The sequence below is a fragment of the Brugia malayi genome (assembly GCF_000002995.4).
Source record: "Brugia malayi strain FR3 genome assembly, contig: Bm_v4_ChrX_scaffold_001, whole genome shotgun sequence".
Classification (NCBI taxonomy): domain Eukaryota; kingdom Metazoa; phylum Nematoda; class Chromadorea; order Rhabditida; family Onchocercidae; genus Brugia; species Brugia malayi.
In genome coordinates this window covers 5116898-5143382 of record NW_025062479.1, presented here as the reverse complement: position 1 = coordinate 5143382, position 26485 = coordinate 5116898, and the positions used below count along the sequence as shown (strand labels likewise).

The 26485-nt window shown below is 35.3% G+C and overlaps 1 protein-coding gene across 1 annotated transcript in view; it reads right to left on the bottom strand.

Moving 5' to 3' along the window:
- Bma-unc-22 (Uncharacterized protein) overlaps positions 1-25205 on the bottom strand; it is a gene marked incomplete at both ends in the record, with an annotated part of 35778 nt that extends 10573 nt beyond the window's left edge. The window contains 45 exons of the mRNA XM_043073684.1: positions 103-5273; positions 5364-5514; positions 5713-5876; positions 6059-6343; positions 6472-6632; positions 6762-7090; positions 7225-7414; positions 7536-7731; positions 7959-8100; positions 8208-8447; positions 8549-8745; positions 8835-8985; positions 9201-9352; positions 9993-10212; positions 10332-10414; positions 10564-10831; positions 11052-11216; positions 11302-11453; positions 11536-11664; positions 11772-12016; positions 12195-12318; positions 12400-12604; positions 12713-12897; positions 13020-13334; positions 13442-13553; positions 13757-14029; positions 15082-15258; positions 15341-15571; positions 15669-15748; positions 15943-16212; positions 16599-16744; positions 16857-16995; positions 17128-17263; positions 17357-17597; positions 17734-17933; positions 18004-18080; positions 18236-18374; positions 18844-18888; positions 19117-19278; positions 19772-20307; positions 20632-20817; positions 20939-21122; positions 21275-21507; positions 22508-22598; positions 24999-25205. Coding sequence (XP_042929618.1) covers positions 103-5273; positions 5364-5514; positions 5713-5876; positions 6059-6343; positions 6472-6632; positions 6762-7090; positions 7225-7414; positions 7536-7731; positions 7959-8100; positions 8208-8447; positions 8549-8745; positions 8835-8985; positions 9201-9352; positions 9993-10212; positions 10332-10414; positions 10564-10831; positions 11052-11216; positions 11302-11453; positions 11536-11664; positions 11772-12016; positions 12195-12318; positions 12400-12604; positions 12713-12897; positions 13020-13334; positions 13442-13553; positions 13757-14029; positions 15082-15258; positions 15341-15571; positions 15669-15748; positions 15943-16212; positions 16599-16744; positions 16857-16995; positions 17128-17263; positions 17357-17597; positions 17734-17933; positions 18004-18080; positions 18236-18374; positions 18844-18888; positions 19117-19278; positions 19772-20307; positions 20632-20817; positions 20939-21122; positions 21275-21507; positions 22508-22598; positions 24999-25205 — 13485 coding nt within the window. The remainder of the gene's footprint in view (positions 1-102; positions 5274-5363; positions 5515-5712; positions 5877-6058; positions 6344-6471; positions 6633-6761; positions 7091-7224; positions 7415-7535; positions 7732-7958; positions 8101-8207; positions 8448-8548; positions 8746-8834; positions 8986-9200; positions 9353-9992; positions 10213-10331; positions 10415-10563; positions 10832-11051; positions 11217-11301; positions 11454-11535; positions 11665-11771; positions 12017-12194; positions 12319-12399; positions 12605-12712; positions 12898-13019; positions 13335-13441; positions 13554-13756; positions 14030-15081; positions 15259-15340; positions 15572-15668; positions 15749-15942; positions 16213-16598; positions 16745-16856; positions 16996-17127; positions 17264-17356; positions 17598-17733; positions 17934-18003; positions 18081-18235; positions 18375-18843; positions 18889-19116; positions 19279-19771; positions 20308-20631; positions 20818-20938; positions 21123-21274; positions 21508-22507; positions 22599-24998) is intronic.
- Between the last annotated feature and the right edge of the window lie 1280 nt (positions 25206-26485).

Here is a 26485-nt window from a genome sequence, read left to right as displayed (position 1 = left end):
AAAAAAAATTAAACAAAATTTTCATAATCTTGACCAATTTTGGCAGTTGACTTTCGTCAAAGCTCGGAAAATTTTCGCAAAGAAAATTCATAAAAAAATTACCTCAATATTAATGTGATCATCTTCGCCAAATATTTCTTTCACTCCATTAAAAATAGTTGCCAATGGTTTTGGATTGCCACCAGTGAAAGGGATTTTAATTTCAAAATTATCTCCAGCCTTGACGGTGATATCTTTAATATCAGATAGATCTAAACATGGCCGACCTGGCTGCTCTTCAATACGCACCACATCGGTTGGCCTAGACGGTTTACTTTTTCCAACCGAATTAACTGCTTTCACGCGGAATTCATATTCTCCGTTCTCCTCTAGTGGTTCCACTACCAGGAAAGTATCTTTAACAGGTTTATCGTTGTATGGTATCCAGTCCCCAACACAAATTTTCCTTTTCTCAACAATATATCCTTCAATTGGGGCTCCACCATCTTTTAAAGGACGGTTCCAGGTCAATTCCGCGAAGTTTTTTGTTAACTTACCCACTCGTGGCTGATCTGGGGCATCAGGTGGGGTAACGAACGGACGACACATTGTGGGTTCAGAATTACCGCTTGGTTCACCTTCACCAGCCAGATTAACAGCTCGGACCCGGAATTGGTAAGTTTCTCCTTCAATTAAACCAGTTACAATAGCTTTGGTATTTTTAGTTGAGCGCATCTTGACGGGTGTCCAATCATTGTCACCTTTTTCAAATTTCTCGATTACATAACCTATGATAGGCGATCCACCATCGTTACTTGGTGGATTCCACGACAGATTTATCTGATTACGACTATATCCCGTTATTTCAGGAGTAGAGGGTGGTCCAGGTTGATCAAATGGATCTTTTGCAAACACTGGTGCACCTACTAGTGGTTCACTCAATCCCATCACATTTTCAGCACGTACACGAAAGCGATATTGCTTTCCGTGATCCAGTCCGCGAACGATGTATGTGGTACCACCGACTGCTTCGATAACACGAATCCAATTCAACATATCTGTTTCTTGGTATTCAATCCGATAACCGGTAATCTCTGAACCACCATCATCCTCAGGTGGACGCCATCTTAAGGTTAAGGAATGGCGTGATGTTTCCGGATAAGCCATTGGACCTTCTGGAGGTCCTGGTCGGTCGACTACGGAAATTTTAATTGTTGCTTCTACATTACCGTACGAGTTCGATGCAGTAATTATGCATTCACCGGAGTCCGAACGTTTGCTTTTCTTGATATAAAGACGTGTTTTCGAGTCGTCTGTCTCTACACCGTTAAGCGTTTGATCATTTTTCACCCAGATAATATCAGGCTTTGGTGATGCTGTATATGGAATATTGATATCCAGTGGTTCTCCAGCACGAACCCGGAATTCCTTGCCCTGGATGTCAATATCAAATACTGGAGCCTCATACATTGGTTTTGCAGTGGCTGCAGCTGAAGGATCCGATGGTGCACCATGACCGGCCTGGTTCACTGCTCGGACTCGGTATTCATAAGTATGACCTTCTTGGACACGATCATCTACGAAGCTGATATCTTTCACTGGCTCATTGTTTATCTTGATCCAACGACCATTCTTCAAGTCTTTACGCTCGATGTTGTAATGTGAAATTTGATTGCCACCATTATCTTTAGGTGGTTCCCATTCGATATCTATGTGGTTCAAATCGTGATTGGTAACAACTGGTCGACCGGGTTTGCCAGGATTGCCAAATGGATCCTTAGCAAGCACAGGTGAGTCACTGTTCAGCGGGTCTGATCGTCCATTTGCATTTTCAGCCATGACTCGGAATTCATATTGGTGTCCTTCAGCAAGTTTAGACACTACGGCTGTGGTACCAGGAACAAAGACTGACACCGGTATCCAAATATTCGACTGCAGATCACGCTTCTCGACCACGTAATTGGTGATTTCCGCACCACCATCGTCTTGCGGTGGTTGCCAGTTAAGAATGCAACTCTCTTTAGTAACATTAGTTACTTCAATCGGTCCTTGGGGTGTCGACGGTCTATCTTGGACAATAACTTCAAATAAACCGGACGTTTCACCAGCTTCATTTTTCAGTCTCAGTGTGTAATTCCCATTTTCAGACCGTTTAGCAGATGGTATGAAAAAACTTGTTGTACTTGTTAGCACTCCATTCTTACTACTTACCAAAAGGTTTTCAGCTAATGGTTCATCTTTGAATTCCCAGCTTACTGACGGATCTGGAGAACCAATATATTCCGCTTCTACTGTCAGCGACAAACCTGCTTTGACTTTAAATTTCCGTATTTGAGAGATAATTTTGGGTATTACATATCTTGGACGAGCTTTTTGAGCATCTGATGGCTCGGATGGGTCGGATGGACCAATTTCATTTACTGCAATAATTCGGAATTCGTATTCCGATCCAGGTTTCAAGCCATTAGTTGAGAAAGCTGTGACATCTCCACTAACTCTTCCTGCTTCAATCCAAACTGGATTACCTTTCTCTTTCTTTTCAATGATGTATTCTTGGATCGGTAGTCCACCAGTGTCGGTCGGTGGCTTCCATACAACATCAATGCGATCTTTGTCCCAGTCGGTGATCTCTGGTTTCGACGCTGACTGTGGCACATCAAATTGATTTCTGGCAATTATTTCTTGGGTTTCAAGTGAATTTGACTGTCCTTGCATATTGACAGCTTTGATACAGAATTTGTATTCCTTTCCATCAATCAGTTTCGTTACTTTAGCAGTACAGTCTGGAAAATGGCCTACTTCCTGCCAAGTACCACGAGTCATGTCCATTTTCTCGACTACATAGTGCGTAATTTCAGAGCCACCATCGTCGGTCGGAGGTCTCCAAGTCAGTGTGCATCCTTCTTTCGTGATGTCACTGATCTTTGCTGGTCCTTCCGGAACTCCCGGAACATCTAGAACAGTCACGGTACAGGATGCCTTATCTTTGCCATGTTCATTCTCGACCTGGATCGTATAAGTACCGGTGTCACCACGAACTGATGACGGTATCACAATTTTGCTGTTACCATCTTTCGTAATAATTTCAACCCTATCAGTACCAGTAAAGACGGCGTCATTAATTTTCCAGTATGCCTCTGGTGCTGGTTCACCTTCATAGCTTACTTCAAGGTGAACTGGTGATCCTGCTCGAACTCGGATATCGAAAAGTCCAGCTAGATTGATTTTAGGTGTTAGCTTTCTTGGTTTCGCAATTATTTCTCGGGTAGGATCCGAGGGTTCTCCTTTTCCACCTTTATTAACTGCTCGCACCCGGAATTGATAAGTTTCGCCTGGTATTAAATTAGCCACAGTAGCTTTAGTCATATTTCCAGCAACTGTTACACATGGCATCCAGTCACCGAGTTTATCTTTTTTCTCTACAATATAGTTTTCAATTGGTGCGCCACCGTCGTCCAATGGTGCTTTCCATTCCAAATCGATATAATCTTTACCCCAATCTACCGCAGTGAAATTCGTGGGTTTACCAGGTTCATCGAACGGATTCTTGGCGATTATTGGATAAGTCGAGGTTAAAGGTTGTGATTCTCCTTGACGATTGATAGCTTTTACACGGAATTTATATTCTTTCCCTTCCACAAGTTTGCTCACGCGTAAACTAGTATTCGAAGTTTCACCACATGGCACCCAACGACCATTAGCCTCCTGTTTTTCAACGAGGTAATGTAAAATAGGTGAACCACCGTCATCTTCAGGTGGGTTCCAGTTCATGATACAACTTTCCTTCGTGATATCTGTGATTTTTAAAGGTCCATTCGGAGTTCCTGGAATGTCGAGCACCACAACCTTCACTTCTTCTTCATCTTTACCATTCTCATTAACGGCAATAATTTTATACATGCCAGAATCATTACGTACCGCATTCACAGTAACTAATTTTGTACGGTAATCCACCGAGTTGTCAACTTTAGTACGCTCGAAGGTTGTTAGTGGTGTTTCATTGTTGAACCAAGAAATCTTCGGTGGTGGCTCTCCCTCAACCTTAACATCGAATTCAATAGTACGTCCAGTTTTTATGCGAATTTCATTCAAATTAGATCGATCAATTTTTGGTGGTAAATTACGCGCTTTGGCTACGAAAGTACAACTTGGATCGGAAGGTGTCGACTCTCCGGCTTTGTTAATTGCTTTTACACGAAACTGATAGGTTGCACCTTCTTTCAAATGATTTATCGTTGTGGTGGTCTGGTCTGCTGGTACTTCTTCTGCATACTCCCAATCACCATTTGCCATCTTTTTTTCAATGACATATTTTTCGATTGCGGCGCCACCATCATCCAAGGGAGGATTCCACCGAAGATCTACGTGTTCCTTATCCCAATCTATAATCTCCGGAGTGCCTGGTTTTCCGGCAGTATCGAATGGATCTTTAGCAATAATTGGTTGGGTAATTTCTAATGGATCTGATTCTCCGTATTTGTTAACCGCTTTCACGCGAAATTTATACTCATGCCCAGGAGTTAGATCATCAATCTTCATAGTAGTTGTAGCTGCTTCACCCGCAAAAGTCCAACGTCCGCTTTTCACGTCCTGTTTTTCAATAATGTAATGGTTAATCTCTATACCGCCATCATCATCAGGTTCTTTCCAGACGAGGGTACATCCATTTTTGTGAACGTTGTCCGTTTTAAGTGGACCTTTAGGTTCACCTGGTCGGTCGTATACGAACACTTTAACTTCAGCCGTATCCGTACCATTCTTGTTTTCGGCTTTAATTATGTAGATACCAGTATCAGAACGAAGAGCACGTTTCACTACAAATTTGGTCCTGTAATCTGGATTCTCAATCTTGATTCTCTCTGATGATACCAATGGTTGTCCTGAGAACATCCACATCACCGTTGGAGGTGGTTCACCAGAAACGGGAATATTGAGTTGAAAGTTAAGACCAGCCCGTACTCTTATTTCTTCAATTGCAGTACGATCAATTTTTGGTGGCAGGTGTCGTGGCTTGGCAATTATGGAATCACTTGGATCTGATGGATCTCCAAAACCAGCTTTATTCTTAGCTCGTATTCTGAACTCATATTCGGAACCATCCTTCAAATTAGGTATGGTAGTCGTAAGTTGGTCAGCTGATACTTCCTTGACTTCTTTCCAAAAAGGCGCGAACTTTTCCTTCATTTCAATCACGTAACCCTCAATGGGTGCACCACCATCATTTGTAGGAGATGTCCACTTCAAATCTATGTGATCATTATCCCAGTCGATAACTTCCGGCTTTCCAGTTTTTCCTGAAACAGATAATGTGCAATTTTACGAAAATTCCATTTCTCAGTGTTTGTAATCTCTCACATATTACAAATAGTATTAATGCTATTTACCTGGTGCATCATATGGATTTTTTGCCCGGATAGCTCCAAAGGTATCAAGAGGATCAGATGCACCTTCAGCATTAACTGCCGATACACGAAACTTATATTCATGTCCTTCAATGAGACCATCAATAACAGCACTTGTCTGTCCATCATCCACCTAGAATGAATTATATGACAACTCAACTTGCACTAATAAATGATTGCTGTCTGATAGCTAAACACTTTTAATACAATTTATAGTTCAGTGTATCTGCACTTTTATGATATATCACTTTGACCATATTCTCAAGCAGATTATGTATCAAGCAGATTAGGACTATTTTAATTAATTAAATTAGACAGATGTAATATATACCTTAACGCATGGAATCCAGTGACCAGTGGATGTGTCGAATCTTTCGACAACATAACTATCAATTGGTAATCCGCCATCATCTGTAGGAGCCTTCCAGTCTAGGGTAGCATGATCAGCATGGATATCTGTTACGTTTAGTGGGCCGTCTGGCGGCCTTGGCTTATCTGAAATTTCAGAAAAAAATCAGATTTTGAAGGACTTGTATAAAAATTGTACAATAACATAAGCAATAATTATTGGCTGTTATGAATGAGATAAATTTTTCTCCATGTAACTTCTCAAACTTATATAAGAAATATCTACAAATAATACTTTTGGAAGTTTAAGTAGGTTTAAAAAATTGTACCGATGACATTAATTTCAACAGTAGCCTCATCTTCACCATTTGGATTAACGGCATGAATTTTGTATATACCGCTATCACTCCTTTCAGATGCCCGTATCTGCAATTTTGTTCGGTATTCTGGATTATCAAGCTTGATACGACCACCATGCCTCATCTCATGTCCGTTTGCATTTATCCAAGTGATTGTTGGTGGTGGTTCTCCCTCAACCGAGACATCGAAAACAACCATTTGTCCTGCTTTCACCTTCATTGGTTTCAATGTGCTCCGATCAATTTTTGGGGCCACTAGAAAATTTTTGACAAATTAACATCAATTCCCAAACAAACAAGTGATTGATTTTTGAAATTGTTATAAAATGGAATAGATATTTTCAGCCTTTGTTAATAAAAATTATGTTAACAAAATTTCTCACAGTTCTGCGTTTTTGCAATAACAGCTGCACTTGGATCACTTGGTTCCGACGGTCCACCTTTGTTGATAGCTATAATGCGGAATTCATATTCTTCACCTTCTGCAAGATTCGGAACTGCAGCTGCTGTCGACTGACCGGATACTGTTAAAGCAGGTTCCCACCTAAAAAGCGTATATATTCAACAAACGAATAATATAAGCTACTTCAAGAAGACTGACAAAAAAATAACTTCATCAGAATTTCAACGATTTGCTTATTAAACGGCACAGCAATTGCTTTCAAATATTTACCGTCCATATTTATTACGTTTTTCAATCAGATATTCTTCGATTGGTGCCCCGCCATCATTTGCTGGCTTAGTCCATTCAAGGTCAATGTGATCCTTATCCCAATCAGTTGGTACTGGTTTTCCAGGTTTATCTGGTTTATCAAAGGGATTTTTGGTGTGTATAGAGCTATCCGTCTCCAAAGGTTCCGAAGAACCTTCAGAATTGACTGCTTTTACACGAAACTGATAAAATTTGTCCTTGATGAGGTTTTTAACTTCGAATGATGTGTTTTTGGATTTTCCGCATGGTACCCAGATACCATCTTTAGTATCCATCTTTTCCAGCTCATACTGAAATTTCAAGAATATTACAAATACAAGTGAAACCAATAGAGATCAGAATAAGGATATCATTATAGCAAACACCAAATGAAATTCTCGAATAAGTTTGAAAATTGCATATTGGAATAAAAATTCATACTTACATGGTCAATGGGCTCGCCACCATCATTTTCCGGTGGTTGCCAGTTTAAGGTCGTGCGATCATCAAATATATTAGTGACTTCTACAGGGCCTTTTGGTTTTCCAGGTTTTCCCTTTATTTTGATTTCGAATTTAACACTATCTGAACCACTTTCATTTACAGCCATTATGGTGTAGAATCCAGATTGTTTCCTTAAAAAATGCTGTGATTCATCTATTCCAGAAATTCGGATGAATTCCAGTTCTAGAAGTGATTTCGAAAATTTAAGAAACCTCATTTCTTTATTGCATATTGTAATTCTGAATCATTCACCTGATTGCTTTCGTTACAGTAAACTTGGTAATATAATCCTCATTTTCAACGACAATATTCGAATCAAGTGGTTCACCATCACAACTCCAGATAATTTTGGGAGGTGGTTCCCCATCAATGTGAATGATGAGTCGCAAAGGTTGTCCCACCTTGACAATTATGTCTTCCACATCCTGACGATGAATATAAGGTGCCACTGCAAAAAGTTTACAAATTCCATCAAATGATATGAAGATAAGTTTTGTCGTCACAAACTACTGCTGCCTTTCAATTGCAATACAAAGACAGCCATTTTTATAACAACTCACCTATCTTTCTATGAAAGTTGGAAAAATTAGCTGCAAAACAGACTATGTTTTTGAAGAAATTTCTTGTTTTTGAGATACAAAGACCAACAAAAATGATTGAAAGCATATGACTTACAATGCCTGGGTTTCGCGATGATGTGGTCACTCGGATTAGATGGTTCACCATAACCAGCCTTATTTTTGGCAATGATACGGAACTGATATTCTTCACCTTCCTTCAAATTCTCAACTCGAGCAGATGTTTCCAAACCAGAAATCTAGAACTCAAATATAATACAAAGGTTCCATGTGTTAAACAAAGAAATCCCTTAAAATCTAACATAGCTTCTAAATAAATATTACGGGCCGAACAATAAATCCTTACTCTCATAACTTCCGTCCATTTTCCATGCTTATCTTTTATCTCCAAACTATACGCTTCAATCGGTGTACCACCGTCATCTGGAGCTTTCCACTGCAAATCAACATAATCCTTATCCCAATTAACTAGTTCTGGTTTATCCACTTTCTCTGGAACATCGTACGGATTTTTGGTCAAGAACCCATCTCCTATTGTAGCAAGTGGGTCCGATTGTCCTTCTTTATTGACGGCTCGAACGCGAAACTGAAAATTTGATATAGCAATTCCGAAAATATGTAGAAACAGTGGATGAACTCATTCATTTATTTCATATTTCAGTCTTGAATGAATAAAATCAGTCTAACTTGGTAAGTTTTGCTTTCCTGTAGATTCTTCACGGTTGCTTTACAATCTTCTGACCGTCCACATGGAACCCATCTTCCAGTAGAGACGTCCATTTTCTCAATTTCATAATGGTCAATTGGAAGACCTCCGTCATCGTCCGGTGGCTTCCATTCCAGATTCATATGATCCGCATGAATGTCTGATACCTCTAACGGTCCTAAAAACTTCATTTTTTCAAAATTTTTGTTTAGATTTCAAGTTTTTAAGAACGATTTCATATTCGAAAATAAGAGAAGATTAGATTACCTTCAGGTGCGGAAGGCTTCCCGATAACAGTCACATCTACACTATGTTTATCTGTCCCATTAATATTAAACACAGTTAATGTGTATTTCCCACTGTGCTTTCGCATCGCATTTTTTAACACATAGGCAGTTCTGTAATCTTCATCTGTTATCTGAAAGAGAAAATTTGAACAACAGACTTGTCATTAATCCTTTATTGAAGTAATTAAATTTTAATTCGAAAGAATTACTTTTCAAGTCAACCTGTTTAAAAGTCAAATGTAAACTTTCCTAATCCATGTTATTCTGATTTGCCCTCTTCGGATTTTTTCTCTCATATCTGCATTTCTTTAGATTTTTCACTTAGTTTGATTAGATTTAAAAATACCGTAATATGTTCATCGTCTTCGATCGTTTTGTCGTTCAGCATCCAAGCCTTTTCTGGTGGAGGTTCACCACTGACTGGTACATCAAATTCTACGCTTTGGCCTACTTTGATTACGATCGATTTCATCGATTCACGATGAATATGTGGTTTCACTAAAGAATGAATTAAATAAATTTTGGAAAAATATTCGCACTTTGAAAATCTGATCGTGTTGTCGTGAAAGACGAAATATTTAAATTATTATATCCAAAACTAACAAATTCCTCTTATCTAATTCCTTTTCCTCACACGACAAAAACCCTTTGTTAGCAAACCCTTCGTTAGCAAAACCCTTTATTAGCAGTCTTTGTTTCATATCATTTAAATGTCCTCCTCTGCCGAATATCTGGTCAGTTCAGTTCTGTATATAAACTAATCCTGTTAACAATCTTCTTTGTTCATCCATGAGAAATCCTCCCATCTAATTTCCATTCATTAAATCAGTCTTATATATAACCCAACCAATCCTTCTATAACCATCATTTGCTTTATGTTTTGGGTGGTATTGGGATGCGTCTAATACTTTATAATTTTGTGTTATTTCACCATTTTTATATTATTGCATTTTTTATAGTTTACGCGTTTGTTAAACGGTGTAGCATCCGTACGATATGTATAAAGCGCTATTATTTGCTTCATGTTAAATAAAGGTTTAATTACCCAAGTTTGAGGTTTCACGACACGTGTGTTAAATTCCGATTTTATAAACTTTTAAAACACCTTATATGAAATCTTAAATTCTCGAAGACTTACAGTTGCGAGGTTTCGCAATAACTTTTCTGCTTGGGTCTGATGGCTTACCCATTCCAGCCTTATTGATTGCCCTAACTCTAAATTGATATTCCTCGCCTTCTTTCAAACCCAAAATGTTAGCTTCACATCCAGCACCATTTGTTCTAGCACACTCTACCCAGTCTTTAGCGTGCTTTTTCCTTTTTTCGACTACATAACCACTTATTGGATCACCGCCATCCTGAAATGTAGACCCATGTACAGTATTTAATAACTGATAAAGATGATTTTTATTAAAACTATTTTTACACACACATGTCTTATTAAACACTCCAAATCTAAGTTGCAGTATAACCATACATCATCTGGTGGCTTCCAAGCCAGATTCACTCGATTAATGTCCCAATCAATAGCTTCTGGAGTCGTTGGTTTCCCTGGCTCATCTGAAAAGCTGACATGAATGCTTATGAGAAAAAAAAAAAAAAACGATTTCATATGGAAAAATCTCAGAATTTTCTTTCTCAAATGAAATATTTCGTATTTTTGTAATTCGTGAGTCTTCACATTTGATATAAAACCACGAGAATCGTACCATACGGATTCTTTGCTAAAATGGAGTCCTTTGTCGATAGGGGATCACTAGCACCTTCGTGATTCACTGCCTTCACACGGAATTGGTAAGTATGTCCTTTTTGCAGATCGTCGATATATGCCTCAGTGTCTTTGACTTTAGTACACCTAATCCATTTTCCCACTTCTTCATCAAACTTCTCTATTTCATAGTATGCGATGGGTTCACCACCATCATCTTCTGGTGGTTTCCAATTAAGCTTGCATTTATTTTCAAACACTTCTGAGATCTAGAAACCGATAGAATCACACACTAATAATAATTCATCCCTGAATTTTAGATTAGTTTAGAAATAGAAAAAAACCATCTTGTCGCACGTATAAAAGAATCAAGGAAAAGCTTTGGAAAAACATTGTGCCGGAACTGTCTAACGACTAAGCTAAAGAATTACCAATATCCCAACGTCTTTTTCTAAAACATTTTCCATGAAGGTTTTCTAAAAGTTTAACCTTTAGCGGACCCTCTGGTGGATTTGGCTTATCCAAAACAGTTAGTTCTGCAGTTCCACTTTGTTCTCCAGTTGAATTTCTTACACTCAGAGTATATTTGCCACCATCGGAGCGTTTCGCAGATAGAATGTAAAGCAAAGTGTGACCATGTCTTTTCATTTCAATCTAAAATATCATAATTTAAAGTTTCAAAGATCAAAAAAAATTTCAAATTGTTAAGAAAAGATAAATACCAGAAGATAAAAATGACCTGGACAGATTCGTTTGGTGTCAATACTTCATCGCTCTTAATCCATTTAACTTCAGGTGTTGGCTCACCTCCAATTTCCACGTCCCATTTAACTGACTGACCCGCCTTTACAATTAAACTCTTCAAATTGTCCATTTTCAGCCATGCCGGTACTGAAATTACTCATGATTACAAAGAAAAAAAATTTCGAGAGAAATTTTATTTTGGAACAAAATATGGATTATGAAAAGTTACCGAATTTAGGTTTAGCAACTTGTCTCTCAGAGGGTTTGCTTGGTTGCCCAGGGCCAGCTTTATTAACTGCTTTCACTCGGAATTGATATTCGTTGCCTTCTTTCAATCCCGTAATCGTAGCATTTGCTTCTTCAAAACCAAAACTGAGCAGGATTAGAAGTTCCAAAAAAAAATTAATTTTGTGAACTTCGTACTAATGAACATAGAAATCATAAGATATTTAAGAAAAAAAGAACTTGGTGATCTGGCCGCCTCAGTCCATTTTTGAGTTACTGGATCTTTCATTTCAATAATGTATTCTTCAATTGGTGCACCGCCGTCTTCAATCGGTGGTTGCCAAGCTATATCAATTTTGTCAGCATCGTAATCGATAATTTCAGGACATCCTGGTTTACCAGGTTCATCCCAAGGATCTTTTATTTGTACGTATTGATCTGCAGTCAACGGACTTGATTCACCCTCCTTGTTCTTCGCTTTCACTCTGCAATCGAAAAATTAATTCTGGACAATTTTGCAATTTCTTATGATTTCATAATTTAAAACAGATTTTAATGACAACTTTTAGTAAGAATGACATTAACTACTGAATTTACCATGAATTCAGCTAAAACAACGCAGTCATAAACATAACAAATCTCTTACAGTAGTTATCTACAGACCTGAATTTGTAATTTCCTTTGTCTTTCAAGCCATGTACAACCATTTGAGTTTCAGAAGCAGGCATCGAACCTACTACTACAAATTTTCCTTTTTCATCCATGTCTTGTGCTTCCACAATATATTCTGTAATTTATCTAAATTTTATTGAGTTCAGTAATGACTTTTAGTGCACAAGTTCAAGAGCTTTAAAATGTAAAAACATACCCTCTAAGGGTTCACCTCCGTTATCATCCGGGGGTTTCCATGCTAATGTGGCACCGTCACCACAAATAGCTGAGATTACCAAAGGCCCTTTAGGTTGGTCTGGTGGCCCAACAACTGTCACCGTTGCTGTTGAGTCACATTTACCACTTTCATTTTTTAATGTCAAAGTATATTTTCCAGAATCAGCTCTTGCAGCATCTTCTATCTACAATTGGAACTTTTACGGGATTTTTGATAACCATAACTAAACTGATAATTTCTAGATCTGTACAAATTTATTTAGTACAGCTATTGAAAACTGAATTTGAGTAACCTTCAGAAGATGTTTGCCACGTTCAGTAATTATTTTGCAACGACCTCCGTTCTTGATTACTTTATCGTTTACTGTCCAGAATGCTTCGGGCATCGGTTCGCCAACGATTATCAGGTCATATTTAATCGTCTCACCAACTTTTAATATCAGATCGTAAATACCACCATTCGGAAATGCGGGTGGTTCTGAATTCATTTTTTTTTCTAGTATGTATTTTTTTTTTTCAAAGTTCACGATTTATTTTTCTGATATATGGGTATTTCGAACACTATTAAACTTGAGTTAGTCAAATTTCCTTCAAAGTTACCTGGCTTGGCAAGGATTTTGAAAGCTCGTCCATGGTCACACGGATCTCCAGAACCAGCTTGATTAACTGCATAAACTCGATAGTAATATTCATTTCCTTCAATAACTGTATCATCAATGACAGTGAACACACTTTTCCCCTCTGATGATTGCACCGTTCCTACTTCAGTCCAGTTCTTTCCAGATTTGTCACGCCTTTCTATGACATATTTTTCGACAGGAGAACCACCGTCGTTGTCAGGAGCTTCCCATTGGAGTGACAATGAATTCTTGCTAATATCTGTTGCTGTCATATTTTTGGGTTTGTCAGGAACGGCTTAAACAATACATTATGTTGATAGAATAGGAAGTGCTAAAAATGGAAATGCTAAAAATCGTAGAAATTAATAGTAGCAGAATTTGTAGTATAAATACAAAAATTACAATAAGGATTTTTAGCAGTAATTATTTCACTGATGAGTGGTTCAGATTGACCAATGTCATTCACTGCCTTCACCCGGAACTTATATTGTCCATGTTCTTTCAAACTTTTCACCTTAAAATATTGAAAATTTAATTCTGATTTATATAAATAGAAGTTGATCATATAATTCTTGATCGTATTAAAGTATTCGCTTTTGATATCGCATATGAAATTTTCAGGACATATGCATCGCTATGAACTCCCAGTCATGATTTTACAACTATATATAAATTATCGCTATTTTCAATTAAAATTTAATGAAAGTCAATAAACACCTTAAATTCGGTTTGCTTCGTTTCGCCGATTTTGGTCCATTTCCCGTCGCCCTCTTGCATCTCAACAACATATCCCTGTACTGGAGAACTATCATCGGTATCAGGTGCATTCCATATAAGATCACATCCTTTAGCTGTAACATTTTTGGTTTCAAGCGGTCCTTTCGGTGGTTTGGGTTTATCTTTGATCATCACTTCAAATGGTGCAAGTGCAGTACCACCGGAGTTACTGAGTTCTAGCGTCCATTTTCCAGCATCTTCTTTCTTCGGATTCTGAAACTCATGGAGACACTGGAGTTTTCCAATCCCCGAAAATTATTTCTCTGCATCACTTTTTATTTCAGATATAAAAAATTACTTCAAGCTTTTCTAAGCGATTAATTAAAAGCCTTCAGCCACTTCCATAAATTTTAATTGAAAGTAAGGAAATTTCTCAGATTCACATTCACTGCTGCGAATAATTAAAGCGAACAATACGCATAATCAGCCAGCTGCTGAAACGATTACTTCTAAAGCCTTTTCTAGCTTTTTCTTTCTTAGTCCCAGTCTTGCTATTATGAAAAAAACTTTTTAACTGTAATTTTTTCACAACTTATGTTCTTCATTGTGTAAAATTGATGGATAAAATGTCTAGATATAGTAACATAAGAATGAGTTGTAGGTTTTTTAAACTATGTTTTCTTTTGGCAAAACTTAGAACTCAATAACAGAGCACTCAAGACCATCTTAATGATCTGATTCGGCACTTCGTTTGAACGCCAGTAATAATTAAACTCAAACAGAATTCATTCTAGTTATTCTATTATCAGTTTTTATTTGATTATTTGACCACCTAAAATAATAGTGATTCGTACTTGAAACATCTGGTGCTACCACAATTCCGAATGGGAAACAGATCGTCTTTTGTGGTTGACTTACGTAAATAATGAAAGGATGCTTATTTTAAAATTTAAGAAAAAAAGCTAAAAACTTTTAACATGTAAGTAGTTCTATTCAACAAATAAAATTCAAAATATTCAATGATTAGACATTCTTATGAGCTCTGAAAAGTTGAAATATATCAGCTTGAAAAAGTGCAAAGAAAATCAAATTTTTTTCTTACTTTTTTTGAAAGATCAAAATTATTATTATTATTTTTTTTTTTTTTTTGAAAATCAAATTTAGACGAAAAAGAATGTCGGAAACAAAACGATCCATTGAGAGATCAAAAGTGTAAAGGTGATTTAAATAATTAAATTTGGAGTAATCAACTATGTAACAAAGTTTCTATATCTACTAGTATACAATCATGATTAATAAAATTTGAAAATCGAATTCAAACGAACTTTGAATTTAATTTCAACAACGTCGTCATTTATTACAACTTCTATAAGATCTTTCATTTTCTCCAAATCTACAGGTTCACCGTCCCGACACAGTTTTGGTTTTGGATTGCCTTTTCGACCACCCTTGACAGAGAAGGGAATTTTGATGGTTTCGGGTTTGTCACATTCCATTTCGACCTTAAAAAATTCATAATTATTTCTGGACAAGAAATAATTTGTCGCTTCGTCATACATAAGCTCAAATTAAACGAAGACGTACTTTTTTAGACTTCCAATTCATAACCGGTTTCTTTTCAGCTTCTAGAACGGTAATGACACAGGAACCTTCCAAGCCTCCAACATTGATTTCGTAAATGTCACCTTCAGAAATTTCAATTTTTGAAATCTTAAGAGTGTGTACACCTTGCCTAGATATGGTTTCAAATTTTCCACCGGGCATCGATGTTATAATTTTTCCATTTTTCGACCATACTCCAGGAGTCTTATTGTCCTGAAAATTACCAGGGAATAAGTTATAACTTAAAATTTTGTTACAAAATTTTAAATTGTGTGCTTGAAACTTGTAGCAGGATCTGGAAAGCAATTACTTTTGTTTCACAGCGTAAATCGACATCTTCCTTTTCGAAAACTTCTATATCGGATAACGGAACAACAAACTTATTGAGAGCTGTAATAAATTACATATGCAAAAGTAAGTAAAGTATGATAAATTCTGAAGAAAATCGAAGTTTTAAGGATAAGAAACAAAAAAAGTTCACATGGTAGTCCAAATGGCAGTTCACTAATCAACCAAACGATTCAGAAAAAAGAAATTATTGATTCGGAAAATTTAGAAAAACGAATTTATGATGAGTTCAGAACCGTCAACAATGAGTTGTGCTAGTGTTTGGTCATCTTTCGTTGTACACTTGTACTCTCCGTGATCTTCCAGTTTAGCACTGTTTATGATTAGTCGACGTTTTCGGTTCTCTGCTTCAGCAACGAATTTTTGTCCATCTATTTTAATTTGAACCCCATCATGCCACCATTCAACATCTGCATCTTTGTCATTTAAATCACAAACCAGTTGCACACTTTCATTTTCTGTCACTTTCTGCGACTTTAAGGGAATAACGAAGGTATGTCGTGGCTCTGAAATGAACTGAAGTTACAGTTATAATGCGCAAATTTGGTTCTGCTTTTCTTTTTTCTTCTTTTGTTAAAAGATCAGAGGTGCATTTTGCTACATAGGCCCACTTGTACTCTCCATGATCCTCCAGCTCCAGCTGTAATGATTGCTACATAGTAACAATCATTACAGTAAAAAAGTACATTTAGGTGCTGCTGCATTTTAAGTTGTTGTGAAGAAATGAAAGCTGTTTGGAATATCACTATCAATTAAAAATGTCTTAGTAGACATTTCAAAGCTAATGCTTGCCTAATTATTTTTTCACGAATTATCTACTTTCCAGTTATTATGATTTGGACAGACTTCATATTAAAAAAAACCCAGTAATCGAGAAAATTTGCATATTAACCTTCAACATAGACTTCTACTTTGCTGTAGATTTCGTTAGTAATTTTGGCCATCCATTCGCCAGCATCTCCATTGGTGACCTCCTTGATTGTCAATGTGAAACGACCAATTGCGTCGTTCTCGATTAAGAATCGTTTATCAGAATCCCTGAGATGGTCTAGTTCCTCGTTTTTTTCTTTTTTTTTTTTTCCCAAAAAATTAAAACCTTTGAAAACTTAACCTTCCTGAACAACTTATACGGATTCGGAAAAAAACTAACGAAATTGGTTTTCCATTATGATGCCAAACTAATGGAGCTCGTTTGTTATTTACTTTACAGGTGAGCACGCCTTGTTTTGTTCTGTATATTTCTTGTGTGTTCGGCAAAGGTGTGATGAAGCTGTATTTCATTGGAGGTTCTGTAACAAACAGATAGACAAGCATTTATGATAAACTCAATTTACTTTCACATTTGCTGTCTTAGCTAGGAAACTGAACCGGGAAAAGTTTGGTATTCAATTATTTTTTATTAATATCTAAAAATCATATACCATCAACAGTCAGAACAGCAGTTGTTGGCAAACCATTTGCTTCGCAGGTATATTTCCCGCTATCATCAACTTCAGGATTGTTGATAATCAATGTACAGACTGCTTTTTCGGTTACAATTTTATATTTTAAGCCACCCTAAAACAATGCGAAATCAAGCAAAAATTTAATGCTATTATTTGAGAATGTTTCGATATACAGTTTAACACAGCTAATATTTTAAATACTTACACTGAAAATTTCCTTCTTGTTTTTGTACCACCTGATTTTAGCATTCGATCTCGAATAGGTACATTTCAATTCGCAAATTTTATCCACTTGCTGCTGAACAGTTTTATTCTCGAGTGGTTCCTCCCATTTCTCAACTTTTTTACCAGGAAATAACGATTGACGTCGTTCGACGTCTGTCATCGATCTTGTCCGTGAAGAAGTGCTTTTTTCATCATCTTCATCTCCACCTTCTTCATGCTCCCTTGAAATTGTAAATCTCATTAAACTGCCAGCCGAAAATTAGTGGTTTTTAGTGGATTTTATACAATACAAGTCATCACCAGTTTTAATATACCAACATTTTCATTATTTTACAATGTTATTCTAAGTAGTTAAACCTGTGTTTCAGCATTGATCTGAAGTCAAGTCCAGCTTCGGAAATTACCAACAGTTTAACGGATGCAGAATCTTTGCCATATTTATTTTCAATAGTTAATGTATATGGCCCGTCATCGTTCGATCGACATTTCTGCATAACGAGATTCACTGAATTGTCCTGTTGATCCGTAACTATTCTGCATCGTCCACCAGAAGGAATCTAAATTTAATAGCTATTAGCTTTATAATTCTGATCCCTTCTAATTACGAGAGATACATGAAGTTTTAACCTCAACAAGTCCTTTACTCCATTTGAATGTTGGTGCCGGATTGCCTTCCACCTTACATTTCAAAACAGCTGTATCATCTGCAATAGAAACGACACGCTTATTGCCACTCTTAACCAGTAAAATAAATTTTGTGCTTTGTTAAGACTTTAAAACATTCAGAAATACCAAATATTAAACTATGTCTCAAAAGACGCCACAGAAGCTTTAATATCTTGCAGTGAGAAAGTTATACTTTTTGTGACAGTAACATTTTCTGGAATTTCGAGAATCCTTGGTGCGCCTTCTGGACCGATATTTTTCAGTGGAGTTGAGGGTTTATCCAGCATTTCAGCAGCCAAATTTTCACGACGCATGTCGACACTGCTACGTCTCTGAAAAAATTGCAGATAATTTTAGGTAAAAGTGTTTTCTGCAGAAAATTCTACCTCAACAAACAACTGCATCTTCAAAACCAGAAATTTTTTTCAACTTAAGTAAAAGCACCACATATATTCAGAATTCTAGCAAACCTCTTGCAATTATTTATATATTGAGTCCTTTTTTTTTTTCATATGACTGACATATTGCAAATTTCAGCCGTTACCAGAGAAATCTTTCTGAACTTACTTGTTTTTTAAACTTTGAGTAGTAAGAAAGTGCTTTGGATGTATTTTTAGGCAAATTAAGTTATCATTACTGGCGATTTTTTTCCGCTACCTTATATTATCCGAATAAGAAGTTGTAAGATTTAGCTTTTCCTTATGAATACTTCTTTCCAGCGGTAAGTGCGCAATGAATTCTACTTCCACATAACAATAAGTATAACATCCGCTTAACATGGAAAATTTTAGAAAAACATACTCGACTCATTTTGCCGCTTACTGACTTTCTTATGCCACCTTCTGACTGAAAAAGTTTTAGACACTAAGTATAAAACTAGAAACAATAGATACTGTTTTGTGTTACAACAGCAAGACATGTTATCAATACGCAATAACTTCCGGAAAAAAGTAGCTCATCCGAAAAATTTCAAAAGGTCAGCTGCAACATTTCTCATAAATATAAAATAATTTTCAGTGATCTGTAACTACTCTTTAAGTCACCCAAAAAATATGGAGAAAACTTTTTCCTTACTATTGCTGAAGGTCTCTTATAAGTGATTTCAGAGACCGAAGGCAACTCCGAAATTGATTCCGATATTTCATCTCCGGAAGCACCACCATCTAAATGCATTGCCATGAGCTCTTTCTTCCGTTCCGGTCCAATCATCAATCCAGATCCCGAAATTTCGTCAGTCTAAACAGCTTTTTTCTGCATAATATGAACTGTGATGATGACTTCAAATTAATATGCTTTTAAATTCAAAACATTACATCTTAGAGTAGCTAGAATCCATTATGTTACAAACTACAAAACCTTTTTCAAGAATAAACGAAACTTACAAACTTCTAGACAGCATCAATGGAATAATGCTGATTACAATTAAACTTATTGCAGCTTGACTTCAAAATGGTTAACTTTTAATATATGATGAAGATTGTTTTGAAGAAATCGAATCTGCATGGCAGAATGAACCATGCTGTTAGCATGTATTCCAAATTAACACAAAAAATAAATTTTAGTGGCTCATATAAAGTTCTCAATATACTTTTATTTAATTTGTTGAGTCAAAAATAACGCCGCAACTGAAAATACATTCAAAAAATTTTTTTTTTCTTTTGGAATCACTTCTTTGCACTTTTCTAAACAAAAATTTCTGACAGTTCAATTAAGGAATTGAAAATTTTACTTCTTTTCCTTCAAGTTCTGATTTCAAGTCACGGAGTTTTGATGATTTGGATTTCTGTTCCTCTTTCTTTTTTTTCTTTATTGCTTCCCTTGATTTTGTAGGATGTTTCTTTTCATTACGTGCAATTGATGCAGTGGATTTTTCTAGTTCTGATTCCGAAATGAGGTTGGATTCAAGTTCTAGATTTTTTTCTTTAGCTCCTAGTGAATGTTTTGTTATTTGATTTATTTTCGTTTCTTCTGTTTTCGTAATTGTTGTAGATTTCGGCGTTTCATTTCTACATTCTTGTGCTCCAATTTCATCGACTTTGATAGAACTATCTTTCGGTATTTTTCGCACTTCGCTTGCTTTTGCTGCTGAAGTATGATCTGCTTTGTTGCTGGAAGTGCAACTCATCATCCTGTCTTTATTTGTATTTTCATTATCTACTTGAAAAGTTTCTGGTTTCGGTGATTTAGATTTAGGCCGCGGTGACTTCTGTCGTGATTTTTTTTCTTTCTGTGGAAGAGTCGTCATACTCTTTCGTTTTGCACTAACTAAAAAGTAAAATTAACGTATTTTGAGAATTCAAAGCTTACCATTTCATGAAAACTAATCTTTCAAAAAAGTTGCCAAATTTAGAATTTAATTCACTCCAATTATTGGTTTTTTTTTTTATTGTTCTAAAATTCCAGATATTAGTTTATATAACAATCCGAAAAAGTTCCACCAGGAATTAAAAAACTTTTTATCTAGAATAGTTGAAGTTAAATTTTTCTTCAGAATTCCAATGAAGAACAGATTCCACTGTTAATTTTCCTTTATCAATCCGACTTAGTGTCAAGTAGGAAAGAAATAAAGAAAAAATTTATACCACATACCATTGTCAACTTCCATTTGCTCTGTTTTAACTTCCGACATTTCGGTTATTGATGAAACGTTCGTTTCCGCTTCCTGTGTCGGTGTCGCTGTCTCTGACTGTATTGATTTTCTTGGTGTACCTTCACGGGATTTTAAAGATTTCTTTGGTGTCCCTTCTCGAGATTTCATTTGTTTCTTTGATGATCCTAAATTTTGGACCGCTTTTAAAAGCCATCTAAACTTAGGAAATGGTGAATTAATGAAGCATTTTCTTCGTTATAGAAATCGAAAAAAAAAAAAAATTAAAAAGCGTAAGACTGATTTTACCTAGTCTTGAACCTTGTCGAGAAGCAGGCCGAGGAGAAGCAGGATCTTTTTCACGATTCTTGTCAATCTTCTCATGTTGCTCCATTGGTTCTTGTTCGAAATTTAATGTTAAATTCGCATTTGTTTCACCTAGATCATTTTTGATATTACACTTATATTGGCCAGCATCTTCCGCCGCAGGATTCTGAAACAATAAAAAATGTTAGTCTGCGCCATATAGTGCCAACGAAACTCAAAAAACTTCTCTTAAATCTTAAATTTTTTAAACACATTAAAATTTTACAAACAGTTGTTTTTACCATATGAAGATTCATGTCTGGAAAACTAACAACTTACATGTAATTCCAGTTGTAAAAGATATGAGGATTCTCCGAGATCTGAGAAAGATATAGAGTAAAGAGTATTTTCATGAATTGGCACGCCATTTTTATACCAGATCCCATATGGTTTCGAAGTACTTTTCACCCGACATTCCATCACAATTAATGCTCCGCCATCTTTTGGGATAATTCGTGGTTTGCTGAGAAATGTTGGTCCCTTGGCTGCCCCTTTTTGTTCGTCACCAGCACCTGAATTAACAAAAATTTTTACAAATAGGTTAAGTTTTATATCAATTCAGGTAAGCTTTTATTTTTATATTAGTTAATTTAATATACTTACAATCTAACCAACCTGAAAGATTTCAAACTTCAAAAAACTTTTGAAATAGTAACCAGAAGTCATTATATACAAGAGAAAAAAATAATATAACTCTAGTTTTCGAAATAAAATTCAGATAGAACATATAAGACAAGATTAATCATTGATATCTGGATATGTTTAACCAAATTTTCAATGTATTCAAAGATTTTAAATTCCAAAAAATGTTCTATATACTGCAAGTTTCCGAAGCAAAATAAATATTTGCGGATTTTTCAAACAAAACGATTAAGATTGAGCATTTGATCATAAATTTAACTTGCTAGTCATGAAATTTTTTAATCATTATTATTTGGCTTTTTCATCTTGTTCTAACTAAATAAAAATTGCATTTAATACTAATAATCATACTTCTAAAAAGGAAATAGAACGAATTTAAAAACTTTGCTGCTATAATAATGATGAGGGTATGGGCCACAAAAATTCTAAAAGAGTTCATCATCAAAGGATTTGTATTAAATAAAAAACGACTGAAGGATGGTAACAAATTTGATGAAGATTATTTCAATAAGTTGCTCGAAAAAATCACAGAAACACAAACTTCAGAATGTAGATTCTATCAAAGATTACAAATATTTATGCTGAATTTAGCAAAATCATCTAACGCTCAAAACCATCTATCACTTTCCTAGTTTATTAGAGTCCATAATTTTACTTTACTTTAACATTATTGTTAATATCTCTGATAAGATCATTTAGGAAAACAATCTAACGCTAATTAGTGAGTGCTATGTTAAACCAATATTTTTACTGCTGCTATCATGTGTTTCTTTTGAAAATTTTCAGCACATCTTTATTCTGTTGTCATTAAATTTTAAGTGTTTAGGTAGTTTTAAGGATAAACATAAGAACTTATATAAAAGATGTGACCTGCGAAGTTAAGATTGATATTTGCATTTGATTCACCAAACTGATTACTTGCTGTGCATTTGTATGCCCCGCCATCACCAACATTTGGCTCCTTAAACATATTTCAAATTGATGATTCATCAATGAATTACATTTATCTTGACAGAAAATTAAAAATGAAAAGAAGACATAAGGAATATTCTATGCTCATCCGATGGTTTAGATAACATTTGTTGGATTCTAATCAACTTCCTCAGCAAAAGAATAGTTGGTGAGAAATTTTTAAAAATGCAATTTTTGAACAAAAATTTCTGAAAATTAACACAATTATGCATAAAATCGTTATGAAAAGCTTTTCCTGTTCGGTTTTAAAAGATTTGATTACATGATGTCCCAAATAAATGAAACCCTTTCTACTTTCTAGTAATATTCAATTTCATAATTAGAAACTGTGATACGGATTAGTGCAAATGACAACAAACGAAAAAGGGAATGAGCGGAACTCGTATAGTGTAGAAACATAAATACAGTATTTCCAGGACAGTCACAGTAGCGTGAGCCGAAAATTTTGTTTTACAGTTAATGGAAAAAAAGTCATTTATTATTCGAAATAATCGTTCGGTTTAACAGCTGTGTTTCACCTTTGATTAGCTATGACTGCAGCTGTTGATCTTGTGGTTTAAGAGTTTCGGAATAAGACTGAAAATTATTGCTATGATTTACTCATCCTGGTAACAGAAGCCAAAATCGTAGTACCAAAAGTCTTGTACTTAAATGCAACTTTATATAATGTTGAATAAGAGCAAAACTAATGTTGGTGATTGATAAAGGTAGCTGTGATAACGTTAATCAAGAAAAGATAATAATGATGTAAAGATTAGAATGATAACATTACTGCTACTAGAGGAAAAGGTTATCATTTATGTTTAAACCATTGCGCAAGGTGATTTATCTCAAGCATTCTACTTATTTTCACCCCAAAAATTTAAAAATAGCAACATCTGCATCAGCAATATAAACTGTTCCTAAATATATTTTAAGGTGTTGGAGGCAGCCGCGTAGTACTTCCAAACTGATAATATATGATAAACCAATAAACCGAAAAACGAATTCAGCTGTGTAGGATGTATTGAAGTAAAATGTAAATTGCATTTCTCTTCAGTACTTAACAAATACCAATTTTTAATATTCAATGGTGTCTGTCATATAAATGATTAATGATATTCACAAAGTGTTCCACTGCAACATAAAATACAGGACTGAACTTAATACTTTTGCACATATCTACAGAAAATAAATATATATCATGATATCTAAATAATTATGTAAAATAATGTTGAAACAATTCCCATAAAGAGGATATGTAGTACTGTGGTGCAAATTGAATTACCTGTTAATGCTATGGATTGCAATACACTTGTCAAGAATGTTTATGGTAATGCTTTGATGATTAAAGCTTAATAGTTTCATGATTTATTTGTTTCAGCTTTTAATTTGTTATTGTCCTAAAAGTCTATTACAATTTTTCTTATTAGCAATAAAGGCTTTCAAAAAATTTTTGAGTTTAAAAGCGATAATTTTGACCATCCAATATTTTTAGCTTCCATTTACATTGAATTAAATTATTTGAAATTATGCATGCGTATCGAACAGATCTTATCTATTCAGATCTTAAAAAAAAAAAAAAAAAAAAAAACTATCACTAATAAATCTCAATCGAATAAAGTTTTTTATTATTGGAATAAAACACGACAGCAAACTATTAAAGATCGATCATACATAAATATAAATGAAAGATGTTTCGAAATGGTGGCCGAAAAGTTATTTGATATAAAGCGAAAAAGTTTGCTGAAAAGTTCCTCTTTTCTCTTCTAAAAAAAAATACATGTCTTCCAACAGCTCACTTAACAAATACTACTTTTTTTCTTTTCAAGAACTGAAACATATAATGTTGAGAATGCGCCCTTAAAAATCAAAGATTTCCGTACACAATTGTACAATTCGTTGACTGAGAAGTAGGACTACTGAGTGTTTTATATCATTCACTTCATTAATTCTGTAGTTTTGATAAACTGATAACTTCTGGTTCGAAAATTAACAAATCAGCTGCATTCTATTGGTCAAGAGGAAGCGACATGCATAAACAAAGTTGCGACAATCATATGATGATGAACTGAGCAAAGGTGTGATCAGTACTTATAACTACTAATTTTTTTTGGCAAGACTAGATTATAGAACAGGAAATGAAAGGTGGAAGATGTGATGATACAAGCGACATATAGGCTGTATTTTCAATATTTTGATTTTTGCAAATAAGGGCTTTAAAATATCACTTGTTGGTTTTAAGGCTGACTAAAGTGGAATAGAATCTCCAGTGTTCCAAATTAATAAACATTCTTGTTGTGCCCATAATCCAAGAAAAATATATTTCTAGCAAACTAAATTTTGAAATAAAGCTGAAGTATAAATAATTTTATAAAAATATAACACAATTTACCGACAAATTATTTACCTTAATAATTAGAATCGCTTTGTAAAGATTGGTTTGCAAATTAGTAAGTGTTAGCTCTACACGTGGTCCAGCAATAATTGGCGTGCCAGCGTGGTTCCATACAATATCAGGTGGTGGCTCGGCTTCCAGGTAGCACTCCATTAGCAGATCTCCTTGCGGAGTTTGTTGGATAGAAGGTTTCTGCGTAAAACGTGGCGCTCCAGGCATCTTTTCTATTCCTCTTTCCTTGCTTACACGCTTCTGATCTGGTCTATGGATTCAAGAACTTATGAACAGCGCTTGAAAAACCAACATGCAAGCTTTTCCTGTTTTAGTCGGGATGCCAAATTTCCGATTGTGTGTAATGGTTTTGTGGTTTTTGGTTGCAGTATGGTCCTGAAAAATGCAAATGCCTTGAGAGAGTTATTGTTTTATAGCTTCTAACTGGACGGAGTAACATCCTAAGGTAAACGAAAAGGTGGTTGCGCGTTATCACTAAAACAGCAATGTCTGGATGTGAGGAAGGCAGACTGATGCAATGAACAGAGATTGCAAGAGCTTTAGCTTCAGAGCTCAAGAGTTCTAGAACTTCAAAGATTCAAAATTTTAAGAAATCGCCACTTATCTCTTCCAATACTGCTTGACTCTTGTTGTCAAGCAATGTAGCAACTTCCGCAATTCAACAAACTCCCACTCTAAAAATAAGTTTATTTAGTCCCAACAGATCTCCTTTTTCCCGGATTCTCCTTCTTCCTAGTCCTCTGCATCTTTACTTTCTTACTTACTGCCTCCCTGTTTTTCTTCCTCTTTTTTTGAAATAAAAAATTTGAAATGAAATTGAAAGCGTTTCTCGAACGCTTGTATTACTGCTTCTGCTGCTGTTGTTATTCACTTTACCTTCTCTATCACTTAGTAATGTGAAAGTAATAACAACATTAGTCGGTTTAGTACTCCTTAAAATACTGAAGTACACAAATACATAGATATCATTAATTGTGCAAAACATCATTTGCTTCCTCAGTGTTACCACTTCACATTTCTAAAAATGTTACTCTCAAACATTACAAATTTATCCTAGGAAAATTTGAAATTAATGATGGAAAATATTTAGGACTACTGATTTTAGTTAAGATGTGCAGCTAGAAAATTAATCAGCTCTAATTATTAATTTTCTCCCAAGAAGTACTACTTCAGCGTAATATGAAATTGTATCATCGATTTCCTCATCCATTAAGAAATGAAACAAATCACTGGGTGTACAAGATTTCAACCATTAGACTTCGGTAATTTGCGCTTCTGTTCTGCATTTATGCATTTCATTTTCTTCCTGAATTTCATATTTACTTGGGTTTATCCTTTTAAAAGCTATAGACGCGCAATAATAAATTAGTGCAAGTACTCTCTCACATTTCCAGACCAAATTTTTCTAGCCACTTTGATGATAACTCATTTTCAATAATTTTTTAGCAGCAAATATAATTTCTTTTTTTAGAACCATTTTACATATT